At 39.5% G+C, this 25,261-nt stretch overlaps 1 protein-coding gene and 1 pseudogene across 2 annotated transcripts in view; one reads left to right on the top strand and one right to left on the bottom strand.

Annotated features, from left to right (window-relative positions):
• LOC127968328 (CD209 antigen-like protein C) overlaps nt 1-1,413 on the top strand; it is a 71,212-nt gene extending 69,799 nt beyond the window's left edge. For both annotated transcript variants that reach the window (XM_052569473.1, XM_052569464.1), the window contains exons 3-5: nt 16-143; nt 732-838; nt 947-1,413. In XM_052569473.1, coding sequence (XP_052425433.1) covers nt 16-143; nt 732-838; nt 947-1,076 — 365 coding nt within the window. In that variant the 3' untranslated portion in view covers nt 1,077-1,413. The remainder of the gene's footprint in view (nt 1-15; nt 144-731; nt 839-946) is intronic.
• Nucleotides 1,414-20,251: 18,838 nt separating this feature from the next.
• LOC127968319 (uncharacterized) lies at nt 20,252-23,376 on the bottom strand (annotated as a pseudogene).
• Nucleotides 23,377-25,261: the final 1,885 nt, after the last annotated feature.

Below are 25,261 nucleotides of genomic sequence, written 5' to 3'. Positions count from 1 at the left end.
TATCTGTGTTTATAGATGGATGGAAGTGTCATCAATCCAGTCTTTACTACTTTTCTTATGAGATGAAGAACTGGGATGAGAGCAGAAGATACTGTAGAGAGAGAGGAACAGATCTGATCATCATCAACAATGGACAGGAACATGTGAGTGTGTGTGTGTGTGTGTGTGTGTGTGTGTGTGTGTGTGTGTGTGTGTGTGTGTGTGTGTGTGAGAGAGAGAGAGAGAGAGAGAGTGTGTGTGTGAGAGAGAGAGAGAGAGAGTGTGTGTGTGTGTGTTAGGGATGCACGATAATATCGGCACAACATCGGTATCGGCCGATAAAAGCTTAAAATGACCATTATCGGTATCGGCCGATATGAATATTTCTGCCGATGAGCCAAACCGATATTCTCCAAGTGAAATAATTGACCTGTTTTTCAGATGTGAATGTCTGTCTACATTTGTAAAATAATACATTTATGGTAGAATCAGTACAGAAGAGATACACGGATTTCTCTTCAGTAAAATTAAAGTTTAAATTTATCAGTATATATTTGTATATATATTGATATCGGTATCGGCATCAGCCAAAATTATTTAGAAAATATCGGCATATCGAATATCGGCCAAAATCCAATATCGTGCATCCCTAGTGTGTGTGTGATCGTGGTGTTTGGTTTTTAAATTAAAGATAATGTGCTGAAATGTGTCTTTGCTCGTGTTATAAATCATGTTATTGTTTCTCTTCTCAGGATTTTGTGAAGAATATTTGTGGTTCTGATCATTTCTGGATTGGTTTGACTGATGTTGAAGTGGAGGGCAGATGGAAATGGGTTGATGGCAGCACACTGACCTATAGGTGAGAAATCACTGAACTGAACTGATTATTATCTAATAAATGATTGTCTCAGTCAGTATCATATCACACAGAAAGCAGCTCTGATCTAACTCTGATCTGTTGATGCAGGTTCTGGGCGTCTGGAGAACCAAACAACTATCAGGGAAATGAAGACTGTGCTGTTATTGATTCATCAGAATGGTTTGATACTAAATGTGATAATCGGGCTAAATGGATCTGTGAGAAGAAGTATGCTTAAATAGTACATATTATAATACAAATGTACATATATGCATTATAAACAAATAAATATGACAGTAATTTTACCTGTTTATTTATATTTTTTTTTGAATGGCACATTAATTAGGTTATTCTGTAAAAACAAATAAAAAATAAATATAAAAAAAAAACATTGTAATATAAAAATTTTCATATCTAACTTTTTAAAATCATTTTGTTTAGAATTTTTAGATATGAACTAAAATCTGAATGTGAAAAACAACAGTGATGTTTCTACAGACTGAAATACACTAATATAATTGTGTATTGTATGGTGTATTACTCAGTGCATCAGTAAAGTTTGATTTGAAATGTGACTCTTGCAGCTTTTTTGTAATTACAGTATGACAATAAACATGATTTACTTGTTTTCAAAAACTGGTTTATTTCCTGAACCACGTGAAGATGAATATAAATGGAAAGTTGCATAAACAGCTTCTAATGTTTGACTGAGAATATGAACAATAGTCTGACTGTAGAAATCAGGATATGATCTAACAAGTACATCTTCTTTATAAACACTTTCTAGCATCAGTGTGATCGGTGCATCACCAAATATAAGGAGAGTCATTCGTTATCACTATATGAAACAATTACATCTTATTTAAGACATCTTTATGACTGTTTGTTTTATGCTAGTGAAAGCAATAATTGCTTACACAGCAAGCCCAGATTTTACCCCAAAATGACTGACAGTTCCTTTAAATACCGTCTGAACTTCTGTTTCAACACCAGATGAACAAGCCCCTGACGTCTTTACACTCAAACAGACAAACTGTGCTAATGATTGTGTTTTCACATGTTTATTAATGGTCATTGTGTTTTTGAGGAAGGGAAGGAGTTATTGTGATATAATATATTCATTTCAACCTTGTTTTCCACACCAAGCGTTGTTGAAGATCAAGTTCCTTTCTGCATAAATACTGACCACACAAACACAGATGAGGAGCACAAGTCCACTCCAGGAGAGAAACTAGTGTTCTTGATGACAACAAAACCAAAAGAAAATTACAACCTGCAAAATGCAGAGAGGAAATGGAAAAAGGGCTTTGCAAATATTGACGTTATTGTAACACTTGTGTACTTTTTTTATTCATTGTGTTTTAGTTGTCGTTTGACAGTCTGTTTAGTTACTCATTCTGTTCACCTGTTATTTAGTTCATTATCTCATTAGTTTCAGTGTATTTATGACCTTCAGGTTTTGTGTAAGTCAGTCTCTGTGTGTGTGTGTGTGTGTGTGTGTGTGTGTGTGTGAAGGGGAGGATTTTCTGAAGGTATTTTTGAGTCAAAACGACTGAACACCTGTGACAGTGTGTTTGTGGTTGTAGAGAAAAGCCACACATGTGTATCAGTAAGTTTGAAGTGAGAGAGAAATGTTTTAAGAGTTGCAAACTTGTATACTTTTTTTCCTCTCCCAAACACAACAGTTTCACCTTCTCAAATTCTTCATTGCAGATGCACAAATCACAAATTAAGAAACTCGTACGCTCACATTTTTGATACAATTGCTGCAGTGAATATGGTGCAAATGTATATTATACCACAATAATCAAGCTGCGTATAAAACTATTTTAAATGTACAACATTGAGGTTTACACTTTTTTACATTATAGCTTTTATTTGAATTACTGAGAGAGACTTTTAGTAATTAAAGTTTGTGTGATAGAGATAAATCTATATCTGTCAGGTATGACTCAGGACACAGGTGTAAAGGTGAATTCAGAACTGTGTTTATTAGAATAAGGTTTCAAGTGCTCAGTGTTTTCAGTTCCTCAGTGCACGGTGAAGCTTCGATCTTCTAGTGCAGGCTTGTATGTAATTCACATGGAGCGGGAATCACACAGGTGAGTTTGACTGGAACACAGATGTCAAAGCCACAGTCAAGGATTGCTCATTAAAGTTCTCTTGCTTCTTATAAGCTAGAGACAGTACCAGCTCAGGGTAATCACAGGAGACTACAGCAACCGCAGAATCCACGGTCTTGGAAACAGCAGAACAAGAACACAGGTTACAGTAACACTAAAGCGAGTACACATTACGTCTGGCTTGCAGGAGAGCTTGGATACAACTTTGAGGAGTTTGTCCTGTTGGAGGCTTGACGGGGAATTGAGGTTCGGGTGAGTGCTTTTATAGTGCCCTTGATTGGTTCTGTGTAGTGATGGCTGATTTGTGAACGAATCGTTCAATTTAACCGGTTCTTCTTAGTGAACCGGTTGAACCAGTTCACCAAATCGAACTGAATCGTTTGAAACGGTTCACGTCTCCAATAAGCATAAATCCACAAATGACTTAAGCTGTTAACTTTTTTAACGTGACTGACACTCCCTCTGAGTCAGAATAATCCATTTACTCAAACAGTACACTGAATGAAATGCTGTGAAGACCGAACCGTAGATGAACACCGAGCCGAGCTAGATAATGAACGAACACGCCCACTGCTGGAGCAGTTCTCGTTCTCGAGTCAAGAACCGGTTGCTTCGGTTTTCGGATCACCAGTACACTCAACCGAAAATCGTTTCTGTCGGACGCGTCCGATTTGAGAACCGATGAACTGATGATATTGCGCATGCGTGTAATTTTGTAAGTATTTTGTTAAACATCGGAAAGTTTGATAAAATAACTATATTTTATTTTGATTTTTTTTATTATTATTTTTTTTAGATGAATGTTTCCAATCTGTATATTGTATATAATGTATAGGCCAAATGGGTTTTCAGGGAAGTTGGACAATAATTAAGACTCTAAAGACTCTTATGTTTAATAGGAATAAGGGATGATTTATGAGATATCTGTACTGTGTTTATAGTTAATGATGACATTCACAAATTGAGTTTGTAGTAAACAGAAAATGAACACGAGTAGAGCAGCTGATGACACTGAACTGCAGCACGTGCCGGTTAGAGCGATTCTCGTTCTCGAGTCAAGAACCGGTTGCATCGGTTTTCACATCATCAGTACACTCAACCGAGAATCGTTTCTGTCGGACGCGTCCGAATTGAGAACTGATGATACTGCGCATGCGCGATTCAGCGTGAAGCCAACTGACTCACAGCATACTGAACCGAAGGGATTCTCTTGTAGTGATGGCCGATTCGTGAACGAATCGTTCAATTTAACCGATTCTTCTTAGTGAACCGGTTGAACCAGTTCACCAAATCGAACTGAATCGTTTGAAACGGTTCACGTCTCCAATAAGCATAAATCCACAAATTACTTAAACTGTTAACTTTTTTAACGTGACTGACACTCCCTTTGAGTCAGAATTAACCAATATCCCGGGGTAATCCATTTACTCAAACAGTACACTGACTGAAATGCTGTGAAGACCGAACTGAAGATGAACACTGAGCCGAGTCAGATAATGAACAAACACGCCCACTGCTGGAGCAGTTCTCGTTCTCGAGTCAAGAACCGGTTGCTTCGGTTTTCGGATCACCAGTACACTCAACCGAGAATCGTTTCTGTCAGATGCGTCCAAATTGAGAACCGATGAACTGATGATATTGCGCATGCGTGTAATTTTGTAAGTATTTTGTTAAACATCGGAAAGTGTGATAAAATAACTATATTTTATTTTTATTTATTTTTTAAAAAAAAATTTTTAGATTAATGTTTCCAATCTGTATATTGTATATAATGTATAGGCCAAATGGGTTTTCAGGGAAGTTGGACAATAATTAAGACTCTAAAGACTCTTATGTTTAATAGGAATAAGGGATGATTTATGAGATATCTGTACTGTATTTATAGTTAATGATGACATTCACAAATTGAGTTTGTAGTAAACAGAACATGAACACGAGTAGAGCAGCTGATGACACTGAACTGCAGCACGTGCCGGTTAGAGCGATTCTCGTTCTCGACTCAAGAACCGGTTGCATCAGTTTTCGGATCATCAGTACACTCAACCGAGAATCGTTTCTGTCGGACGCGTCCGAATTGAGAACCGATGAACTGATGATACTGCGCATGCGCGATTCAGCGTGAAGCCAACTGACTCACAGCATGTCTGAACCGAAGGGATTCTTTTGGTGATTGATTCTGATTCTGTACTAGTAATGTTATGAGCGCGGGTATTTCGAGGGCTTGGATGAATGGCAATCTGGCGAAACGTAAGTTCATTTAATAACAAATACATCGCAATGGATTATGTTTAGTAAGTGGATCATGGTTTCTGCGCTGATGACACCTAATTTATTTACTTTATATCTTCAAGATTTAAATCCTCATATGCACATTATTGCTGTTACTGTACTTAGGTGTTGTTGCAAAACTTAAATGTAAACTTTTCATGATTATGTTTAACTGACTAAAGTTATGATTACTGACTTTATATATTTGAATGTTTGATAGACGTGACGCCATTACGTCGAGCGTGAAAGAACCGATGAACCGTTTTTTTCAACCGGTTTATTGAATCGAACCGTCCGAAAGAACCGGTTCGCGGAAAAGAATCGAACTTCCCATCACTATTCTCTTGGTGATTGATTCTGATTCTGTACTAGTAATGTTATGAGCGCGGGTATTTCGAGGGCTTGGATGAAGGGCAATCTGGCGAAACGTAAGTTCATTTAATAACAAATACATCGCAATGGATTATGTTTATTAAGTGGATCATGGTTTGTGCGCTGATGACACCTAATTTATTTACTTTATATCTTCAAGACTTAAATCCTCAAATGCACATTATTGCTGTTACTGTATTTAGGTGTTGTTGCAAAATTCAAATGTAAACTTTTCTTGATTATGAGGTTTTAACTGACTAAAGTTATGATTACTGACTTTATATATTTGAATGTTTGATAGATGTGACGCCATTACGTCATCGCCAATGACTTCATTACGTCGAGCGTGAAAGAACCGATGAACCGGTTTTTTCAACCGGTTTATTGAATCGAACCGTCCGAAAGAACCGGTTCGCGGAAAAGAATCGAACTTCCCATCACTAGTGTTGACGCCCCGTTTCCATGGCAACTCTGCTCCCCGCTCGCGCAGGACTCAACTCACACAGCATTTAAACAAACAAACATCTAGAGTTAAGGCATTACATTTATAATTACAGTTTCATTCAATATTTAATTTAAAAATCATTTTGTAGTTCAGAAGCAACAGCAACAATAGCTCACCATATTATTTCACCGGATTATTTCTGGAAGCCTGTAAAAGAGTGAAAAACACGGTGAAAAAGCAGTCAGGACTTCTCTTTAATAATCCGCTTTTACATTTTCCCTCCGAGAAACTTCTGAAAACGCATTAAGGCGTTAACATTAATTTTTAAAAAAATCGCTACCGTGACCGTTGGCTCAACAAGTTAACGGTAACATTATTTGAAAATGAGTCTCTTCAGCTGCCCATAGACTGTATAAAAAACACAGTGTGCCTTTACTAGTACCTTTTCAGTGTCACAAAATTAACAAAGTAGTATTTTGAGCTGAAGTGAAATCGTAACGTTACCTGAGAGCTACAGATGTCGCTGGGATTATCCTCTTCTCTCTCTCTCGGTGGTTAAAAGAGATGAATAACTGGGCACGCGCACACAGATAAGCACGGCATCGGCCCGCGGTCGTGAACCAACTCAGGGCCGACGATTGATGAGCTGGAGAACAGAGCACTGACCAAATTATAGCGGCCTCCGCCAGGCCGATGTTTTATAGATGTTTTAGGTATAGAGGCCGACGTTTCTGGGAGAGGCTCTGAGCAGAAGACCGCGCGGACAGGTGCGCCTGGTCAGTTGGCTTCAAAAGCAAAATTGCACATGTGCAGGCAGAGTGAAGAAGCTCATTGCTACTCGAACCTGTGCAATCCGTCAATAAAAGAATATAAAGACAGTCAGATGTACAATAATTCTGGACAATTGCAGAGTCCGGATTGCTCATGTGGAAGTATAACACAGGCGTTACAATCGCAACTTCTTTGTGTTACTCCTTTCAAGCTAAATCTCACAAAATTGGTCAGCTCCCGACAGCATCAGGTGTTTTATTTATGGGGAGTAGAATTGTTTATTTCAATGAATGTAATAGATTATATATCATAATAGTTAGGCTATAATATTATAAATCAGGTTGGTTTGTATTGCTGACGTAATATGTAAATTATATGCGTAGACTTGCACTTAGACCATAGTGCGGCGCGCTGGAAAAAAAGGTTGAGAACCACTGATATAAAGGTTGCTGTCCCATTTTATACAGGAATTGTTCATTTAAAAAAATCAAATTATATTGTTAGTTCTAATTATAATGTTAACACAAGTTCATTTAGAACTTTTTTTTACTCATAAACTCCTTGAGAATTTAAAGTTAGTTTAATAGTATTTAAATTCAAGTTTAAAAAAAGGTTTTAATTGCTTAAATTATTTTTTATTAATGAATAATATATTATCATGTTTATTCTTGTAAAAAATACGTGTTTATTCTTTAGGAAAACAAGGGGGAAAATAAGGGACAATCCGAATATTTGTTTTGCTTTACCTATTTATGTAAGCAGCCGCGGCGCTACCATTGGGCCCGGGTGGGCCTGGGCCCACCCATTTAAGGTCCGGGCCCACCCATTTTGGCCCAGGCCATGAGTAGTGAGTGATTTTCATTCTAGCGGTTCATCCAATAAGCAGCCCGAGGAAAGCTTTGAGCGAAATCTTCTCAGCCAATCAGCGGCTTCTACCCCACCAGCAAGTGATCCAATGAAATGAATGACGTTGGCGGACGTCATTCATTTTAAGACAGACACAGACAGTTTTGCCGATATGAAACGTAAAACAAAACAAAGCAGCTTATTTTATTTTAAATTCAGCAAGAAATGCTCCGAGGAACAGCAGGAGGAAACTCCTGCAAATTTAAGTTGCGACTTACCATCCTGCTCGGCCGCCCTCTCCCCATCAAGTCCTCCCGTAGTAGGCACACCCTCACACCAGCAAGGCAAGTATAGGCTAAAAGTTAGGGTAACGATATCGTTAGTGTCTGACCGTCTATATGCACATTTTCTGGAGGGAAAATAATATTGGCAGTAGGCAGAGCAGAGGTAACTTATGATAGCGTTTGATGTGTTATAGGAGGAGATAGGGTTCAGCAGCCTAGCACAAACGCCGTTCCCCAAGAAGACCTGTCACGACCTCCGCTAGACCTGTCATCAATAGATGAGGCTGCAAGCCAGCCCAAACTCCGTACAATCCCAGCCGCACACATATCAGGGAAAGATAGGAGTTTTTCTGACAGGTGGTACACAAAATTTCCGTGGCTGGAATACAGCATCTCAAGAGATGCTGTTTTTTGTAAGTCTTGTCGTCATTTCCCTTAAGCAGCTTATGAGGATAGGTTCATTAATACGGGCTTCAAAGACTGGAAACATTTTTCTGAGGGTTGTGGCAAACATGAAGCCAGCAGGGCACATGCTGCAGCACTGGGGAAAATGGATGGTTTCAAGCAAAGTCACCAGCCAGGACGTGGAAATATTATTAACCAGCTGAACAACGATGCCAGCGACAAATCCTTAATTGATAGACATAGACAGCACATCATGATGGTTATAGATCTCGTCCTGTTCTGTGCAAAACAAGAAATCCCGTTGCGTGGGCATCGGGAAAACCCAGATGCGTTAAACAAGGGTAACTTTTTGGAACTACTTGACCTGGTTTCTAAATATGATCCAGAAATAAAAAGGCGACTGGATGAATTACCCAAGAATGGAAAACTACTCCACCACTCTATACAAAATGAGATACTGGAAATTGCAGCATCACTCCTTGTCAAAAAAATAAAGGCAGATTTGCATGATGAGCCGGACACATATTATGCGATTTTAGCAGATGAGTGCAAAGACTTGTCAAAACGAGAGCTAGTGGCAGTATGCATCAGATACCTGAACAACGGCACCTTGAAAGAACGGGCTGTGGGATTTGTGGAAACGGACAACATGACGGCAGATGCTATATCAGTTAAGATTTTGGAAGTGCTGGAGCCATTGCAGCTGGACCCAGGGCTGTGCGTCGGATTTGGGTTTGACGGCGCATCAGTCATGTCGGGGAACAGAGGAGGGGTACATGTGATACTGAAGAAGACGTTTCCCCACGCTTTATATGTGCATTGTAACTCACATAAACTCAACCTTGTCCTGTGCACAGCAGCTAAAGTGTCCCCTGGCATTTCAACGTTTTTCGGTATTATAAACAGCTTGCATAACTTTATGAATGGGGCGCAGAGACATGCCAAATTTCTGGAAATTCAAAAGCAAATGCGACCAGAGCAAAAAACACTGGAGCTGGAGAGATCCTGTGAGGTAAGGTGGAGCTCATGGTCAAATGCAGTCAGTAAAGTGTTGACGCTCCTGGGACCTATTTTGGAGACCCTCGCCACATTCTCCGAAAGTTCTGGCCAAACAAAAATTGAAGCTGACTCCCTACTGCACCAAATGCAAAAGAAAAAGTTTTTGTTTCTGCTTGTCACATTCAACCAGTTATTTGAAGTCAGCGACTACGCCACTAAGGGCTTGCAATCTTCCACACTATCAGTTACAGATTGTATTGATCTGATTGAAGGGCTCAAGGATAGCTACACACAATTCAGGAATGAAAATGATGCATTTGATAAAGTAATGGCACTGACAGATGAGCTGATGAATAAACACGAGATTGTGAGCTGGGATATCAGTGGATGACGCAAGAGGAAGTTGCCGGCCAGGTTAGCCAATACGCACGTTGATTCTACTCTGGGTAAATCATCACCTGTACAGCAAAACTCCGACCTACAGAAATTATGGAATGACATACTGGACAAGCAGATGATGGAGCTAAACACTCGTTTCAAGCCCGACACATATGGCTTTATGAGTGCCGCTGCTGCCTGCTCTCCATGGTCGGACACCTTTGGTGATAAGGCTCTCATCCGGCCCGCCTGCGTGCACTTTTCCATTCCCGTGGCGGAAGAGGAGCACACTGTGTTTGTGCAGCAGCTTAAAAGAAAGGCAAAGGCCAACAAGATCACAAACGAGAAAAAAGAAACACTCGTAGAAGTGCTCGACGCATGCCCCCGTGATATTTTCCCCAACATGAACAGTCTCCTGCGCGCCCTCCTCACATTGCCCATGACGACATGTACTGTGGAGAGACTCTTTTCAGCTGTCAATCGGATAAAAACAGGCACCAGGGCAACAATGTTGACAGACAGACTGAACTCTTTGTCCCTGTATTCATTTGAAAGGGAATTGACTGATTCACTGGAATATCAAGACATTCTTGCTGTGTTCAGCACGAAACCCCGCCGTCTCCTGCTGTAACAAGCCCCAAGTCCCACAAGCAAGTTTGAATTGAATTGTGTGCATGTGTGATTAGCTATCTCGCATTGTTATGGAGTTGTTTATATGGTTAGATATGTTATTAATTTAATTATTCTGAAGAAATAAGCTACAGGAGAAATTATTTTGTATCGTTTTCCTGCTGTTTGTGTTTAGCAGCTGTGTCAGATTCAATGCTGCTGTTATTTCATGCCGATATAGTTCTTCTTTTCATTCTGAATTTATAAGAAACAATTAAATAATTTTGGACAGTTCCCTGCCCGCCGTGTTGTAAATAAATGGAGAGAAACAGAACCTCCAAAGATATAATTCCGTTTCAGTCTTTTTGTGTATTGAACGTTCATAGGAGATAAATGAAGTTAGCTTACTGCCAACAATTAAGGTGTATTTCTTTGTCCGCTTGCCTTCAGCACTGAGCGGAGGACAGCGATACAAGTTGCTGTCCTCCTCAGTGCCGCAGAAAAGCACTGGAACGGAGATGAAGGGAAACCCGTTTTTTGGGGGGGGGGGTCTTATTTTAACTGGCCCATCCAGTTTTCTGGAGGCCCACCTACAATAAAAATCCTGGCGCCGCTACTGTATGTAAGCTACAATTATTAAAATAATAATAAGAAGAAGAAAAAAAAAATTTTAAAATACCATTGGCCTGAGTAATTTTGACCATTATAGAATTGTGACTTTAAAGATTAGGTGGTAAAAATACTGTGACATTAATAATGGCATGGATTTTAGAGCATAACAACTGAAGGTTTATGAAACATTAGCCAATGGAACTTAAAGTTGTGAACTAAAATATTATTTCAACCATACAGCATGTGAATAAATAAAATGCATAATTTTCATAACATTTCTGGTGTTTGGATTTGTACTTCAATATAATGAGCTCCAAGTTTAAGAATATAGCCCTAGACTGGTTCTCTCTCTATATATATTTGACAGCATTAGCTCAAAAAATACTCTTCCTTCAGGTAGAATGAATGTTTTCCTGCCTTGCTAAATGTTGGGCTCATGATCAATAAGTTCGCCTCAATCTGATTCAGTAAAGTCAAACCGCAGACAGTGAAGCCTCGGAGACCCGCGCGCTGTGAGGCGGGAACAGAGGACTCCGCTTGGTCTTAAAGCCTCCCGCAAACATCCACGATCACAAATAACAATGATTTTCATAAAATAATGATTAATTATTAATTGATGATTTATGAATACAAATAGTAGCCTAGTGCTGCTGAGTGCAGGCATGTTTCAGCCCAGTAACACACCGTTCCTCAGAGCCAAAACACAGACGAATTCTGTTCAGCTGGAGGGGGTTGGGTTTTGGATAGTTATTGATGGCTTGTGGGGTCGAGATAAAGGTGTGAATCGCTCTTTCATATGTACAAGTGTCTTATGAGTCTTTCACTTGCTGAACAGGTTTATATAGGACTGTTGTTTTGGTTTTATTCACAGTGCTGGCTCTCTCCGACGAGAGAAATGCAACATTCACACATTGCACTCTTCCTTTTCGTTTAAAAACATTTCAAGCTTTCTGTAGATATATTTTTAATGTACCTATGTGAGACACCACGATATTATGTTAATTAAAAAAATTATACATTCATTATCTTGAAAAATTAAAGTGATGAGACAGCGCCTCCCTGTCATTAATGCACATTATTAATTTTTGCACAAACACTTGAATATGAGCTTCTTATCACGAGTAAAATTCATGCCAACAGCCAACATATTTAGCTTGATCAGAAGGTTGACTGCAAGAGTCGAGCGGGATGTTAAGAGTTTGTCTGTTTCTTTTACTGATTATTTTCGGGTTAAAGCATGATTTAAACAGATTCACACTCAATCGCTTTCGCAATAATGCGTTCAAACAAATGTAATCTTACAGTGCTACTGTCACGATTTGCGCTGCCGGAAGGAACATGGAGCCGAGGATAAACGAAATAAGGTTTTATTATCTAACATAGGAGTTATCCAAACATGGATCACGGAGGAAGACACACGCAAGTAGCTCGTGAGTATCAAGTGAGGAGACCCGACAAAACAGAACTGAAAGGTAAAGGCTTATGTACAGAGGATAATGGGGAAACACAGGTGGATGGAATAACTAAATTAACAGGGACATGGAACACATGAGGAAGATAATAGACACACCTGGGAACTAATCAAACTAAACACCGAAGACACAAACTGGGTCACGGGCAAAAACACACTAAATGAGTCCAGGTGTGACAGTACTCCCCCCTCCCGGCAGGTGCGTCCTCGCACCGTAGAAACAACCGAGGGAGGCGTGGGTGGGAACTTGGGAGGAGGTTCCGGTGGAGGACGGACTCCCAGGAGGGGGCCAGCAGACAGGGACCACGGAGGAAGGAGCCAGGGAGGAGACAGGAGCAGGAGGAGCCAGATGGAGATCCAAGGTGGAGTCGACGGCGGGAGGAGCCATGGTGAAGGAGGGGTCAACGACACCAGGGGGCCGACAGGCGGAGACTGCACCGGTGGGTGAGGAGCCCAAGATGGAGCAGCACAGCCGCAGAGCCAGGGGGACGTCGAGGTTCCGGAGGGCCTAGGTGGAGCAGAAGGCTCAGGCGACCAAGGCGGAGGCGGGGTCCTGGCAGACCGCTGTGTAGCCGGAGCGACCGAGGATGGAGGTGGAACCGGAGGGAAGGAGGAGCCTGACAGAGCCGGAGGGATGGAAAGACGAGGTGGAACCGGAGGAGTGGAGTCCCGAGGCGGCGGATGGTCGACGACTGACCAAGGTGGAGCCGGAGGGACGAGGGAGCCCGGTGGGATGACAGGCCACGGTGGAGACGAGGGAGCTAAGAGCCAAGGCGGAGCCGCTGGGTCGAAGGACCGAGGAGGAGTCCAGGGCTCGGAGGCTGGAGGCGGAGACAGGGCCTTAACACGCCAAGGCGGAGCTGGAGACTGGCAGTCCAGCGGCGAACCACCGCGCCCCGATGGCGCGGACTGAGGGTGAGCTGCGGGACTGACTGGCACCAGCAGGGATGACGAGGAACTGGCTGGTCTAGGAGGAGGAGAGAGGAGAAGGATGGGAGGAAGGACAGGAGGATCAGGGCTGGACGGAACCAGCGAAAGTGGAGCAGAGGGACCAGCAGGTCCTGGAGGAGGTGGGAGAGGGAGGCCGGGAGGGAACACAGGAGATACAGAAGATTCAGAGCTGGGCGGAACCAGCGGACACACAGAAGATTCAGGGCTGGGCAGAACCAGCGGAGACACAGAAGATTCAGAGCTGGGCGGAACCAGCGGAGAAACCGAAAACTCATGGCTGGATGGAACCAGCGGAAATGGAGCAGAGGAAATGACTGGAGGAGGTAGGAGTGGGAGACTGAGAGGGTATACAGGGGAGTCAGGGCTGGACGGAACCAGCGGAGAAACAGGAATATTAGGGATTACCTCCATAGACCAGTCCATCAGATTCAGAACTTGCTCCATATGACCTTCAGAGACTGCATACAGCTCACCCTCAGTCGCAGGAGTGTGGGCAGGGCTTTCCTTTCACGCCCTCGATCTCCACTAGGACTCCCACGATGCACGGTGTTGCCGGCTCACACACCTGGTCAGTCGCACTCTCGAGATCCTGTTCCCTGTCAGTGGATGGCTCGGGCTCTGCGGCTGCGGTGAGCTCTGGCTCCGTGTGGCGGGATGGTGGCTGGCTGGTCTCTGGGTCGTGAGTGGGACTGGCGAGATCCTCTATCGGGCAGACGGTGAAAGGTGAACCATTTCTCGCCAGAGTCCACTCCACGAATGCGGCGAAATCCTCCCGAGGACCATCTTCGGGCGACAACGCTCTGCACTTGGAGTTCAGGCTGGTGTTGTAGAAGGTGCAGAGCGCGTCGTCCGGGTAGCTGGTGGCATTAGCTAATAGAAGAAACCGTCTAGTATGGTCCTCGAGAGAACGTCCTTCCTGCTTCAGCAGGAGGATGAGGAATTCGGGGCGATAGAGGGGATCCATAGAAACTACGAAAAGACTGAAAAAACTAAAGCAAAACGGAGGGAAAAACACGCAGTTTTATACTTTCTTCTTTTTTGGGTCGGGTCTTCTGTCACGATTTGCGCTGCCGGAAGGAACACGGAGCCGAGGATAAACGAAATAAGGTTTTATTATCTAACATAGGAGTTATCCAAACATGGATCACGGAGGAAGACACACGCAAGTAGCTCGTGAGTATCAAGTGAGGAGACCCGACAAAACAGAACTGAAAGGTAAAGGCTTATGTACAGAGGATAATGGGGAAACACAGGTGGATGGAATAACTAAATTAACAGGGACATGGAACACATGAGGAAGATAATAGACACACCTGGGAACTAATCAAACTAAACACCGAAGACACAAACTGGGTCACGGGCAAAAACACACTAAATGAGTCCAGGTGTGACAGCTACATTATCAGCATAATATCTGATTTTGAAATCTTGAAGAAGTTAATCGATCTGTTTAGATAAAATAACTGACTTAGTATCATATGCATCTTTTACAAAGGTGTGTTTGAACTAAGAAACTGATGTGTCCTTCAGGCTGTAGATCTGCTGAATATCAAATTGTACCATAGCTTCATGCCTTTATTTCTTTTCTTTTTACTGCTCAAGTTTTTTTCCCTATGCCCACTGTATGCATGTGTGTGTGTGTGTGTGTGTGTGTTAGACTAGTTTAAGTGTTTATGTAGTAAATAATATCTTAGTTGTATCACACTTGAGGTTGTTCATTGTTTGCTCATAACTGAAGCTTCTAATCATGCAGATTTTAGCTACATGCTCTGAGTAGTATTGTATAGTAAGAAATGTTTTTTATTTAAACAGGAAATTAACGTTCTTAGAATTGACAGACAGTTGACACTGAGAGATCAAGTAAAAACTTACAGCGGATCTAAATATTTATAACTTATCATAACTAGTTATGATTGATTATTCTTATTTCCCCTTTGAGCTGATTCGTAAGACAGCAAACAGAGAGATTCGGTCTGTCTGCGGTGGCTCTTGTAGCGATTCAAGAGGTTTCATGTTTTCTGACACCTTTAAAAAAAAAAGAGAGAGAGAGAGAACAACAACCAAAAAACACGCTGAGCATCTCAGAACAAAATCTCCAGATGCTCTCCTGAGAACCAGACTGAAAAACCTGATCAGCTGTCTGGACTTTTGATGTACCAGCAACAACCTGAACATTTCAGAAACTTTACAACATCACCTTGAACCTCATTTAAACACAATCCTCATAGTTGAAACACTTATTTTCAGTGTCCTTCTGCAGTGAGTTGAAGTTCCCTTTGACATAAATACTTGAAGTATTTCTGTAAAAACACTTCCTTTCTGCATACATACTGGCCACACAAACAGATGAGGAACACAACACAGTCCACTACAGAGAGAGAAAGTAGTGTTAGTTTACTGAATGTGGAAATGAAAATATAGAAAAGGGTAAAACTCGGAAAATATGCAGAGAAGAAGAAACAACATTGAAGATGTCTAAAAATATATGGACGTCGTACGAGGTAAAGTCAGAACAGATATCACAGATTCAACGGCACAAGAATCCAGTCATATAGCACGGATAAAGATTCAATAATGGACTCAGAAGACCGAACAGAAAGGATTGCTGATATCTACGTCAGTGCAGAGGCTGTAAGAGACATGGAACATAAGAAAGAGACAGAAGACTTCAACACAGAAGAACCCCAAACACCTCGACACACAGAAGACTTCAACACAGAAGAACCCCAAACACCTCGACACACAGAAGACTTCAACACAGAAGATCCCCAAACACCTCGACACACAGGTAACTGAGATTAAAGGACATTTTCTGATTATTCACTCTCTTCCAGGTCCTCCAGTATGATCTGACATGCTCCATTTGTTGATGGTGCTAGTGCTTTATTTTTTTCCTGAAAGTGACTGATCGTTTTGCTAGAGAAGACACTTATTTGTCAACCATGTGGATTAATTTAAAGCTTCCTAAATATGGATTTTTGACCTTTAGAAAAGGTTTATTTTGAGACCTGTTCACGTTTTCCTCCAAAACCAAAAATGTATCAAATACAGTCAAATACAGTGAAACTGGGATGAGTAAATAATCAGGAAACCATTTTTGAGTGAACTGTTCCTCTGCATTTACTCACAAACACAAAAACAAAAACCACACTAATAAACGTCTGACAAGCGTTAAAGTTAGTCTACAGTTCACATGTTTCAGAAGATGTGAGTCGTATGATATGAGGAAGTGAAGAGACTAACATCATATCTATCCTCTTCAGGAAGTGATGGTGTGACGATCTCCAGAGCAGCTGGTGTGTGTTTGGGGCTGATGTGTGTTCTTCTGCTGACTGCAGTCATAGTGTGTGACATCTTAATTCAAGAGAGACAACGGCTGCTGATTAAGATTACCAACCTCACAGAAGAGAGAGACCAGTTAAAATCAGAAAGAAATGATCTTCAGAAGTGTTTGCCAGGTAAGTTTCTTCAGTCTAACTGGTAACTTGATCTAAAGCAGACTCAGATTTTAAAGTGGACTGTCCTGGATCTGTTGTGTAGCTTATGCTTGTAATTGACCTTTCTTTAGCTCTTTATGTTTATAATGATTAATGATAATTTAGGGAAAAAACATTATCTTTTGTGATAATCAATCTTTGGCCTCAGATGAGACACAAACCTGTCAAATACACAGAGTACTTCAGTGTCTAGAGAGCACTAATGAGATCAGTTTAAAACACTGTTACAGAAACCTTCCTTTGAGAAACAGGTTTCCTTCTGAAAGTCATTGTCTGTTACAGTATACAACATAAACAGAGCGTACAGATACAGTGAAATTAAGAGATAAACTGTAAAGAGATCTTGCACTCAAAAAGAAAAGACCTGAAAATTGAATATTCAATACAGTATACTGTCATTTATTGTACAGTAATAATACTATAAACAACTACAATAAAATATACACTACTAGTACAAGTAATATAAATAACCTTTTTAATTGGGTTTAGATTAAAATTTAGTTCAAGTATCCCAAGCCCTAGTAAAAAAAAAACAATTTATTAAAAGTATATTTATTTCATATTAAGAATAGTTCAAATCTATTGACATATTTACTGATATATCGCTCTAGACTTACTGATATAACATTTATATTTCAGCTTTATTTGTAGTGCTGCACAGCAAAATTGCCAGAGTTAATTCAACTCTATGAGAGTTAATTTTAACACTTTACTGGTGTATATATAATCCACACTGGCCTGAGTTAAATAAACACTTTCAAAAGTGTTAATAAAGTAACACTGACTCAAGAGTTAAACATTAAATTCTTACCTTTCATTAATTATTCCCAAACTTTATATATAAACACAATGCACTCTGTTCTAATCATACATTATAAAACAAAGACTTAATTATTTTAGGTCCAGAGTTAAATAATTGTATAAATAAACCAATACAAAACAACAACATACTTTCACAATTCATTTTTAATGAAACACTGAATGCAGTGCATTTTGATGTGGGTAAAGCTTTGTAACATTTCATGTATAGAAAAACACTGCCTAAACAAAACAATGAAAAGGCACCACAAATGTATCCTCATTTGGTCCATATGCATTTTGAATGTTATAGGGTTTATAATGCATAAGATCATCAGCTTTCACAACAGCAAACTCTTTTCCATCAACAACTCTGAATGCATAACAATGCTCACTGAAGAGCTCTGTAACAAGTTTTTCAACCACAAAGTAAACATTTTCACCCAACACAAGAATGTTGGTAATTTTACAGAATAATGGCATCTCATGTTTTATCTCTGTGCATATGGCAAGACCAGGTCTATATTCAGTGCCATCAAGTTTAGTCCAACTGGTAGAGTAAATGTCTGTCTGTACTGTGATTTGCAAAGCATTGGCCAAGTCTTCACCATTTTCATAGTCACTTAGGGAAAAATAGTTCATTGGTCCAAATTCTTTCTGCTGTAAACTGAGCGTTTCCCAGTGGTTTCCTATTGCCATTTGATGTTTTTTCGCAAGCGACTTTGTGATGTTCTTAAAACTTTTCAGCATGTTTTTGAAAAGTTTGTTTTTGGCTTCAAATCTCATGCTCCAAGCGTGCAAAAGAGGTCCTATTTTCCTTATGCACGAAGGATAATGAACCATAAAATGGTGCTTTGGAATTAACTTTTTCTGAGGGTACACCAATTTGAAAAGTTGATGATGCTCGCTGATCAAGTGTTTCAAAAAAACAGTCATGCCATAAGTTACAACAGGCGAAAAGACAATATTAATAATGTGCAGCAAGATGATCAACAAGTTCCAGTTTGGATTTCCTGGAGGTACGAGGTCACCAAAAAGTAAGGGTGTGTTCCGCACCAAACATAGTGTCTGTATAGAGTTCAATCCAATGGAATTTCCACCATGTTCCAAGTTTACATTCGTTGGGCGGTTTTTGCTCTCTGTGTAACCGAAGTCAAAAGAATAAATCCTTAAAAGAAGATCATTTTTTGATATGAAATTTTCACTCATGTATCCAAATAAAAGTTTCAACTCATACTGAGCAACACCCTCTAGTATGTCATGCATTATATCAAAGGAATAATTGGAACAAACATGAAAATACTGTAAAGTGTTCAACGAAGAGTCTCTTTTAACCCCATATACAGAGTTCAACTGTGTATCTGACTGAAGGTCCCTGCAGTGCATCTCAAAGCTGGCTTTATCACGGACCCCTACTCTTGGGTCATCCTCACTATAAACATTTTGGGCATCAGATTTTTCAGTTAGACACAAACGACAAAAGTAATTACTGTTAAAAGACTCATTAAAACCAAGAAGAGCATGCATTGCCAAGTTATCTCCTACAACCTGACAAATTGAACCATAAACCTTTACAGAAGAAATGGGCAAATAAATCCCCTCATTCTCTAGAATTTTAACATCATTTACCAAAGGAGCTAAAATGGTATCAAATCCATATTTTTTAACATCTTGAGAGTGAAAGAGAGAAACTAAGTGGATGTTCAGTACAGCAGAGTTGAACTTCGGTGGAAGATTTCTCAGAATGAAATATAGACAGCCAATCTTGTAAATCCCATGTTTTGACCCCAAGGGATTGCACGTCTCGAAATCATCGTAATACAGTTGGATTTGTAAGGAATTGTGTTTTGAAAACAAAGGGTGGCCTCTGCAGTAACTTCCATCACTAAAGTCTTTGTATACATCTGAACTGATGTCAAACCCCAATTTAAAATGCTTACAAATATCAGTGTTGCGAAACATAAATTTTAGACTATCCAAAATGGGAATGTACACAAAAGTCTCTTTAACTGGAACCTGGTCATAGGTGCCAGTTCTTTTGTTTCTTCTATTGTCATACCGAACACCAAGAACTATTTCTAATGGTCTAATTCCCCATCTTTCACTGAAAAACTTTGCTCGTTTAGCTTCTGAATTAAAACTGGTAAACGGATTTTCAAAACTCTTTTTAAAAGGTTCAGGGGAGTCTGGTCTAACAACATCCTGCTTCGTTTGTAAATGTAACTCTGTGGTAAACTCTTCAAGATCACATATAATCGATGAAACTGTGGAACCAGAAGCACCACTTCCCTGCAGCTTCGCAACAATTGAAGCACACATGTCCTTTAAATCCACTTTAGGAAGAACTGGATCACTTTCAACACGATCATCATCTAAACGAGGTTCCTCTGAGTGGGACGAACAACTGAACAAGGAACATGAATTTTGTCCAAATGTTTTCTAAACCCAGAGTATGTTGAAAACTGCTTTCGGCAACGCTGTTGATTGCAAACAAGTCTAGACTTAGAAGTGGGATAGAAACCATGTTCACACTTCAAATGTGAAATCAGTGAATGGGAATCAGCATACAACCCTTCACATCTGAAACAGAGCAACATTTTTTCAAGATTCAGCTCAGGTGCTATTCAGCAGTTTAGCTCGCAGTTCTTTCACTCTTGGTGCCTCTTTTGTTTTTCCAACATCTATGTTATAAACCGTGGTCTGCAGGAAAGTGTAGAAGTTGATGAGAGCGTTGTCATAGGATATATTAAAAATGTAGTGTACTTTGAAGAGCTCATCCAAAGCACCCAGAGAACCAGTTGTCTGACAAGGGATGAGCTTGTTATCCAGAGCAATGTAGTAGCTGTCAATCACGTCTCGACTCCTCCCCATGGCTAGAAGATATGGTTGATGACTTTGGCTTTTCCTCAGGTGCTCATCAATGCTGCAGCATGACTACAAAGGTGAAAAACAAACAAAGTTACCCTTCCAATTTTAGTCTTTTTAAACATTTTACTGGTAACAAAATAGACCTAAAAAAATTAAACACTTGGTAATCTTATCACATTTATCAGACTATACAACCTTTGTCTTTTGAAAAACTACAACACATATTCCATTATTTATTTATTGCACGTCAACAGACAGCAAGAGTTTTATCCTGCACTTCAAGTATTATCTTTGTAAGAAAAGTGTTTTTGGCCACTTGCTTTGTAGATGCGTGTCACACATTATATGCACGTTCTTGCCTTTGACCACAATGAATTTGAAGTAGTGCTTTCCACATTGAAAATGGCAACTTTTCATCGGATTGCTCCTGACTCGCCATTTCTGCTACTGCTGCGAATCTCTGTGTAGCTGTTGCGTCACGCGCGCATACACGTGTGTGTGTGTTTGGCGCTGCTTGCACGGGTGCTGGCATCTGTGCAAAAACACTGTCTCTGATTGGCTATGGTAGAGTCATAAGTTTCATGGTAGCCAATCATAATCGCTTATCTCATTATTAACCCACCTCCTCACTCGCTGTGTGAGCCAGGGGTGCGTTCGGATTGCATAGTTTATTAAATCAGTGCATAGTAACGCAAAGCATTTAACGTCCAGTAATGTTAACGGCGTTGTAACGACGGGAAAAGTAATTAGTTAGATTAACCCGTTAATGAAAAAATAACGTTGTTACCTAACACTGTTCTTTTAAACTGTGTTATTCCAAACACTGCTTATAAATACGGATACATTTTTAAGTTTGGTTAACTGAAGAAAGTACTGATTAAATTACAAGGTTTAAACTGATTTTAACCAAGTATAAAAATAAAAAAAACCTTACCTTATGAAACACCACAAGTTTCTCAACTGCATCAGAGGCACTTATTTTTGCAGCAATCTTTCGCCCAGCAGATGGTGGAAGAAGGTGAACCAGTAAAAGCAGTGTGGATAGATCACTGTCCCAGTCTGTGGTAAAATAAAAACAGCAACAACAAATAAAGAACATTACACTCGAGTGGAATGGGACCAAAAGCATGACTATAATCAGATTTATTGACTATTTTTGCCTACTTGAATCTGTGGCATTCTCAGGGGCTTTCTCAGCTGACATCAGGAGACGTTGCACAGGAGATGTCTTAGTCAGGTTTCTTGCTTCTTGAATGATTTTTGGCTTAAAGGTTCCATTCCACCTTTCCAAGAGCTTTGAGGATGTGTTCAAATCGAACAGAAGAACAAAATCTTGGTTCACCTTGAAAATATTTATCAGCATTAGACACTTACATATGCACTTAAAGCAACATTCAATCATTTTAAATATTACTTACTAATCCTTTGGTGTCTAGAAACCTTGGAAAGGTTTTTAGAATATTTGTTGCTGTATCAGCATCGTGAACAAGTCCCTGGCGATAGCGAAATGTCTGTCTCATCTTTTCAAAAATGGTTTCTTCAACTCCTGTATGAGCAAGAAGTGAAATGGCCTCCACAAGAGCATCTCCCTCAAGCTGATGTTCTAAGCTAATGTCTCTCCTGATGTTTGGACCTCCTTGTTCAGAGCTAGGCTTATTCTTTCTTTCAGTGTGACAAGAGTGGTTTCTTTGAACGGTTTTTAAACGCCAAGCTAGATAACCACTTCCGCTTGTTGCATCATAAAAGTGCTCCTGTAAATTTGGGGGGAAAACAGGACCATTTTACATTCATACATCTAAATCTAAAGATTCCACTTATCAATCAATTCCTTCAAGTAAAAACATTTGATAATTTTATGGAAAAAGTCTTACATATCCCTTCTTGGAAAATGGGTCTTACAATGAAGGAAACAAAGACACAATTCCAATGGCATACTGCTCTCTCTGCTTCTGGGTTGGAATCCTCCTACCAAAAATAAAATGTACATATATGGGATGGGATAGCACGTACCATATTTTTCGGACTATAAATCACATCAATCCAAAAATATATCATGACTAGGAAAAAAAAACACTGGACTATAAGTCACATTTATTTAGAACCAAGAGAAAACATTACTGTTTACAGCGGCGAGAAGCCGCTCAATGCTGCTCCGTGCTCCTGTAACCTCGACTACCATTTTCCGCTACATATTTTACTACCTGTAGTTTGTAATCTGCAGAATAGGATTTTCTTTTTGGGGGCATTTTGTTTGCATTCAGTCTTTCTCAGTTGTCTTAATATTTCAGTTAACAGTTTTCAGTGGTAGGCTACAGGAGCACTGATCAGCATAAAGCGCGTAGACAGTAATGTTGTATCTTAGTTCATTTCTCTCGGTTCATGTTAAATTAATTTAGATAAATAAGTCGCAGGACCAGCCAAACTATGAAAAAAAGTGTGACTTATAGTCTGGAAAATATGGTAAGTGACATCTATGCATACAAAAAAAAAAAAAAAGTCTTCCATTTAGATGGAATATTATAGTCAATTATCTTAAATGTGTAAATGTAGCTTACCCATGCCTCTCTGTCATGTGCCCCACCAGTATGTTAACAAGCGCTCTTCTCATTTCATTTGACAAAGTCTCGGTGGCCTTGTACTCTTCAAGAATTTCATCTCCTTTGGATTTCTCTTTTAAGGCAGCAAGCACCATCTATGTTAAAACAATAAAAGCATAGTTTGCTCATATATCATTCTTAGGCCTGTCACGATATATATACTTTTTGGTGCTACATATTGTCCCAGAAATCAATTGTGATAAATTACTGAATTTTTTCATCAGTTAGTCTATATTAGCATAATTATACAAATATTACACAAGCACAATGTGGAAGAAATGGCATCACAGACAAACACAATGTTCAACTTTAACTGTAACAGTATTTTAAATTGTTATAAGAGGTATTTTAAACATCTTTTATTGTATTTAGGGGTTGTAACAATATTTGGAAGTACAAAATTGATGGTGATATTTTATGATTTTATGTCTTTCAATTAATTAACAAGTAGGGCTTTAACATAACCCATTACAAAAATGTCTGCTCCATCACAAATAATTTGTTTAATTTTTGTTTAAAAAAAAAAAAAAAAAAAGCTTCATTAGAAGATGGAAATATATAAAAGCTATTTTAACTTGTCCTGTCCTATGCCCTATATCTATGCACAGTTGCATATAGTCTGCTCTATATTACATGTAGGCTATAATGTCTATAGTTAAATGTGTGCATTTAAGTATTTTAGCAGAATAAAATATAATAGCGTGCTTGTACCGCAAGACATTTAAAATGAGGTGCCGATGCGATCACTTCAAATACAAGTTTCTTAGCAGTTTCTTAACACTTCAAATCACCAAACAAGATACTATTTTTGCCACTTGGGTCCCTCTGACCTTAAGCATGTAAAAAATGAACCGAAACTCCATTGCCTCAGACATGAAAAATAGATCTATAGAACATGGAATGTTTTAATAATAAAACCTGTATATAGTGGGCATTAGGGCTGCACGATGTGTCGTTTAAGCATCGATATCGCGATGTACGAATCCACGAGTCACATTGCAGGATGTGCGATGTAGGCTGTCGTAGTTTATCTGTTATTCATTAACTGTATGGGCCAGCTGCTCCCCAGCCCTTGACGAATGTGATTTGCGGATTAATTGAACAGCTTAGAGAGAGACAAAGAGAGCGCGAGCGAGAGAGACAGAAAGAGAGGGAGCGCGAGAGAGACAGAGAGAGAGAGCGCGAGAGAGACAGAGAGTCATTTAAAAACCAATACAACTGTAATACTCAAAGATTGATCAGAGTAAGCAACTTGAATTATTGAATTCAATTGAATCTCATTTTTCATAATTTTTAAATGGTAACAAATAAAAACATGAGAAACTCATGTCACCTCCTTTGCTGATCTTTGCTCCTCTGCTGCTCCAACTCTGTCATCTTGCTGTGATGTTTTGAGCCTTTTGGCACATCTTTCAGAGGGTACATCTTGTTCACTAGATGAATGACTTGTCAGTGTATCTGTGGAGCTGGTTGCTTCCTCTGCCAAAAAAACACACACACATAAAAATACTATAACTGTGACCAATGTTTGTAACCTGCACTATTTTATGTATGGAACAAAAGTACCTTCACTAAGATCTTTTATGATTAATGTTGATTTTGGGTTTGCTTCTAGCAACTCTTCCAAAATGTCTTGATCAATTTCAGTGTGGGACTCGTCATATATCTTCAAGTCTGCTCCAGTCTGTAAATCAAATCTGCTTCGCACTGTAGATCAATAAAAGCAGTCATAACTATACTAAAATAATATGCCTAAAAATATGAGTTACAATACATAAATATAGATTGAAACATCATTTGATTAATCGCATGATGCATCAATGTACACACACAAAAAAAGTTTTTCACAGAGGTTTTTTCTTGTATATTTTATGCGTGTAAAGCGCAGAAAATAATGTTCTTGTTGTGCTTAAATTATTAATTTTGCATACAAATGAATCAGAAAGAAAATACTAAGAAACTTATTTTTCTTAATGTCCTTATTATGGTACAGGAGTGAAATATTCACAATTGCAATGTTCATGTTTTAAACGTTGGTTGATGAATTAATAAAGTTGTATAGAATAGACATATATTATTGTAATATTGATCACTGCAAATCACTGCAATTAAAGTGTGAGCAAATATCA

This window comes from Carassius gibelio, chromosome A4, assembly GCF_023724105.1.
Source record: "Carassius gibelio isolate Cgi1373 ecotype wild population from Czech Republic chromosome A4, carGib1.2-hapl.c, whole genome shotgun sequence".
Lineage (NCBI taxonomy): Eukaryota > Metazoa > Chordata > Actinopteri > Cypriniformes > Cyprinidae > Carassius > Carassius gibelio.
This window is presented reverse-complemented; position numbering and strand designations above follow the sequence as displayed.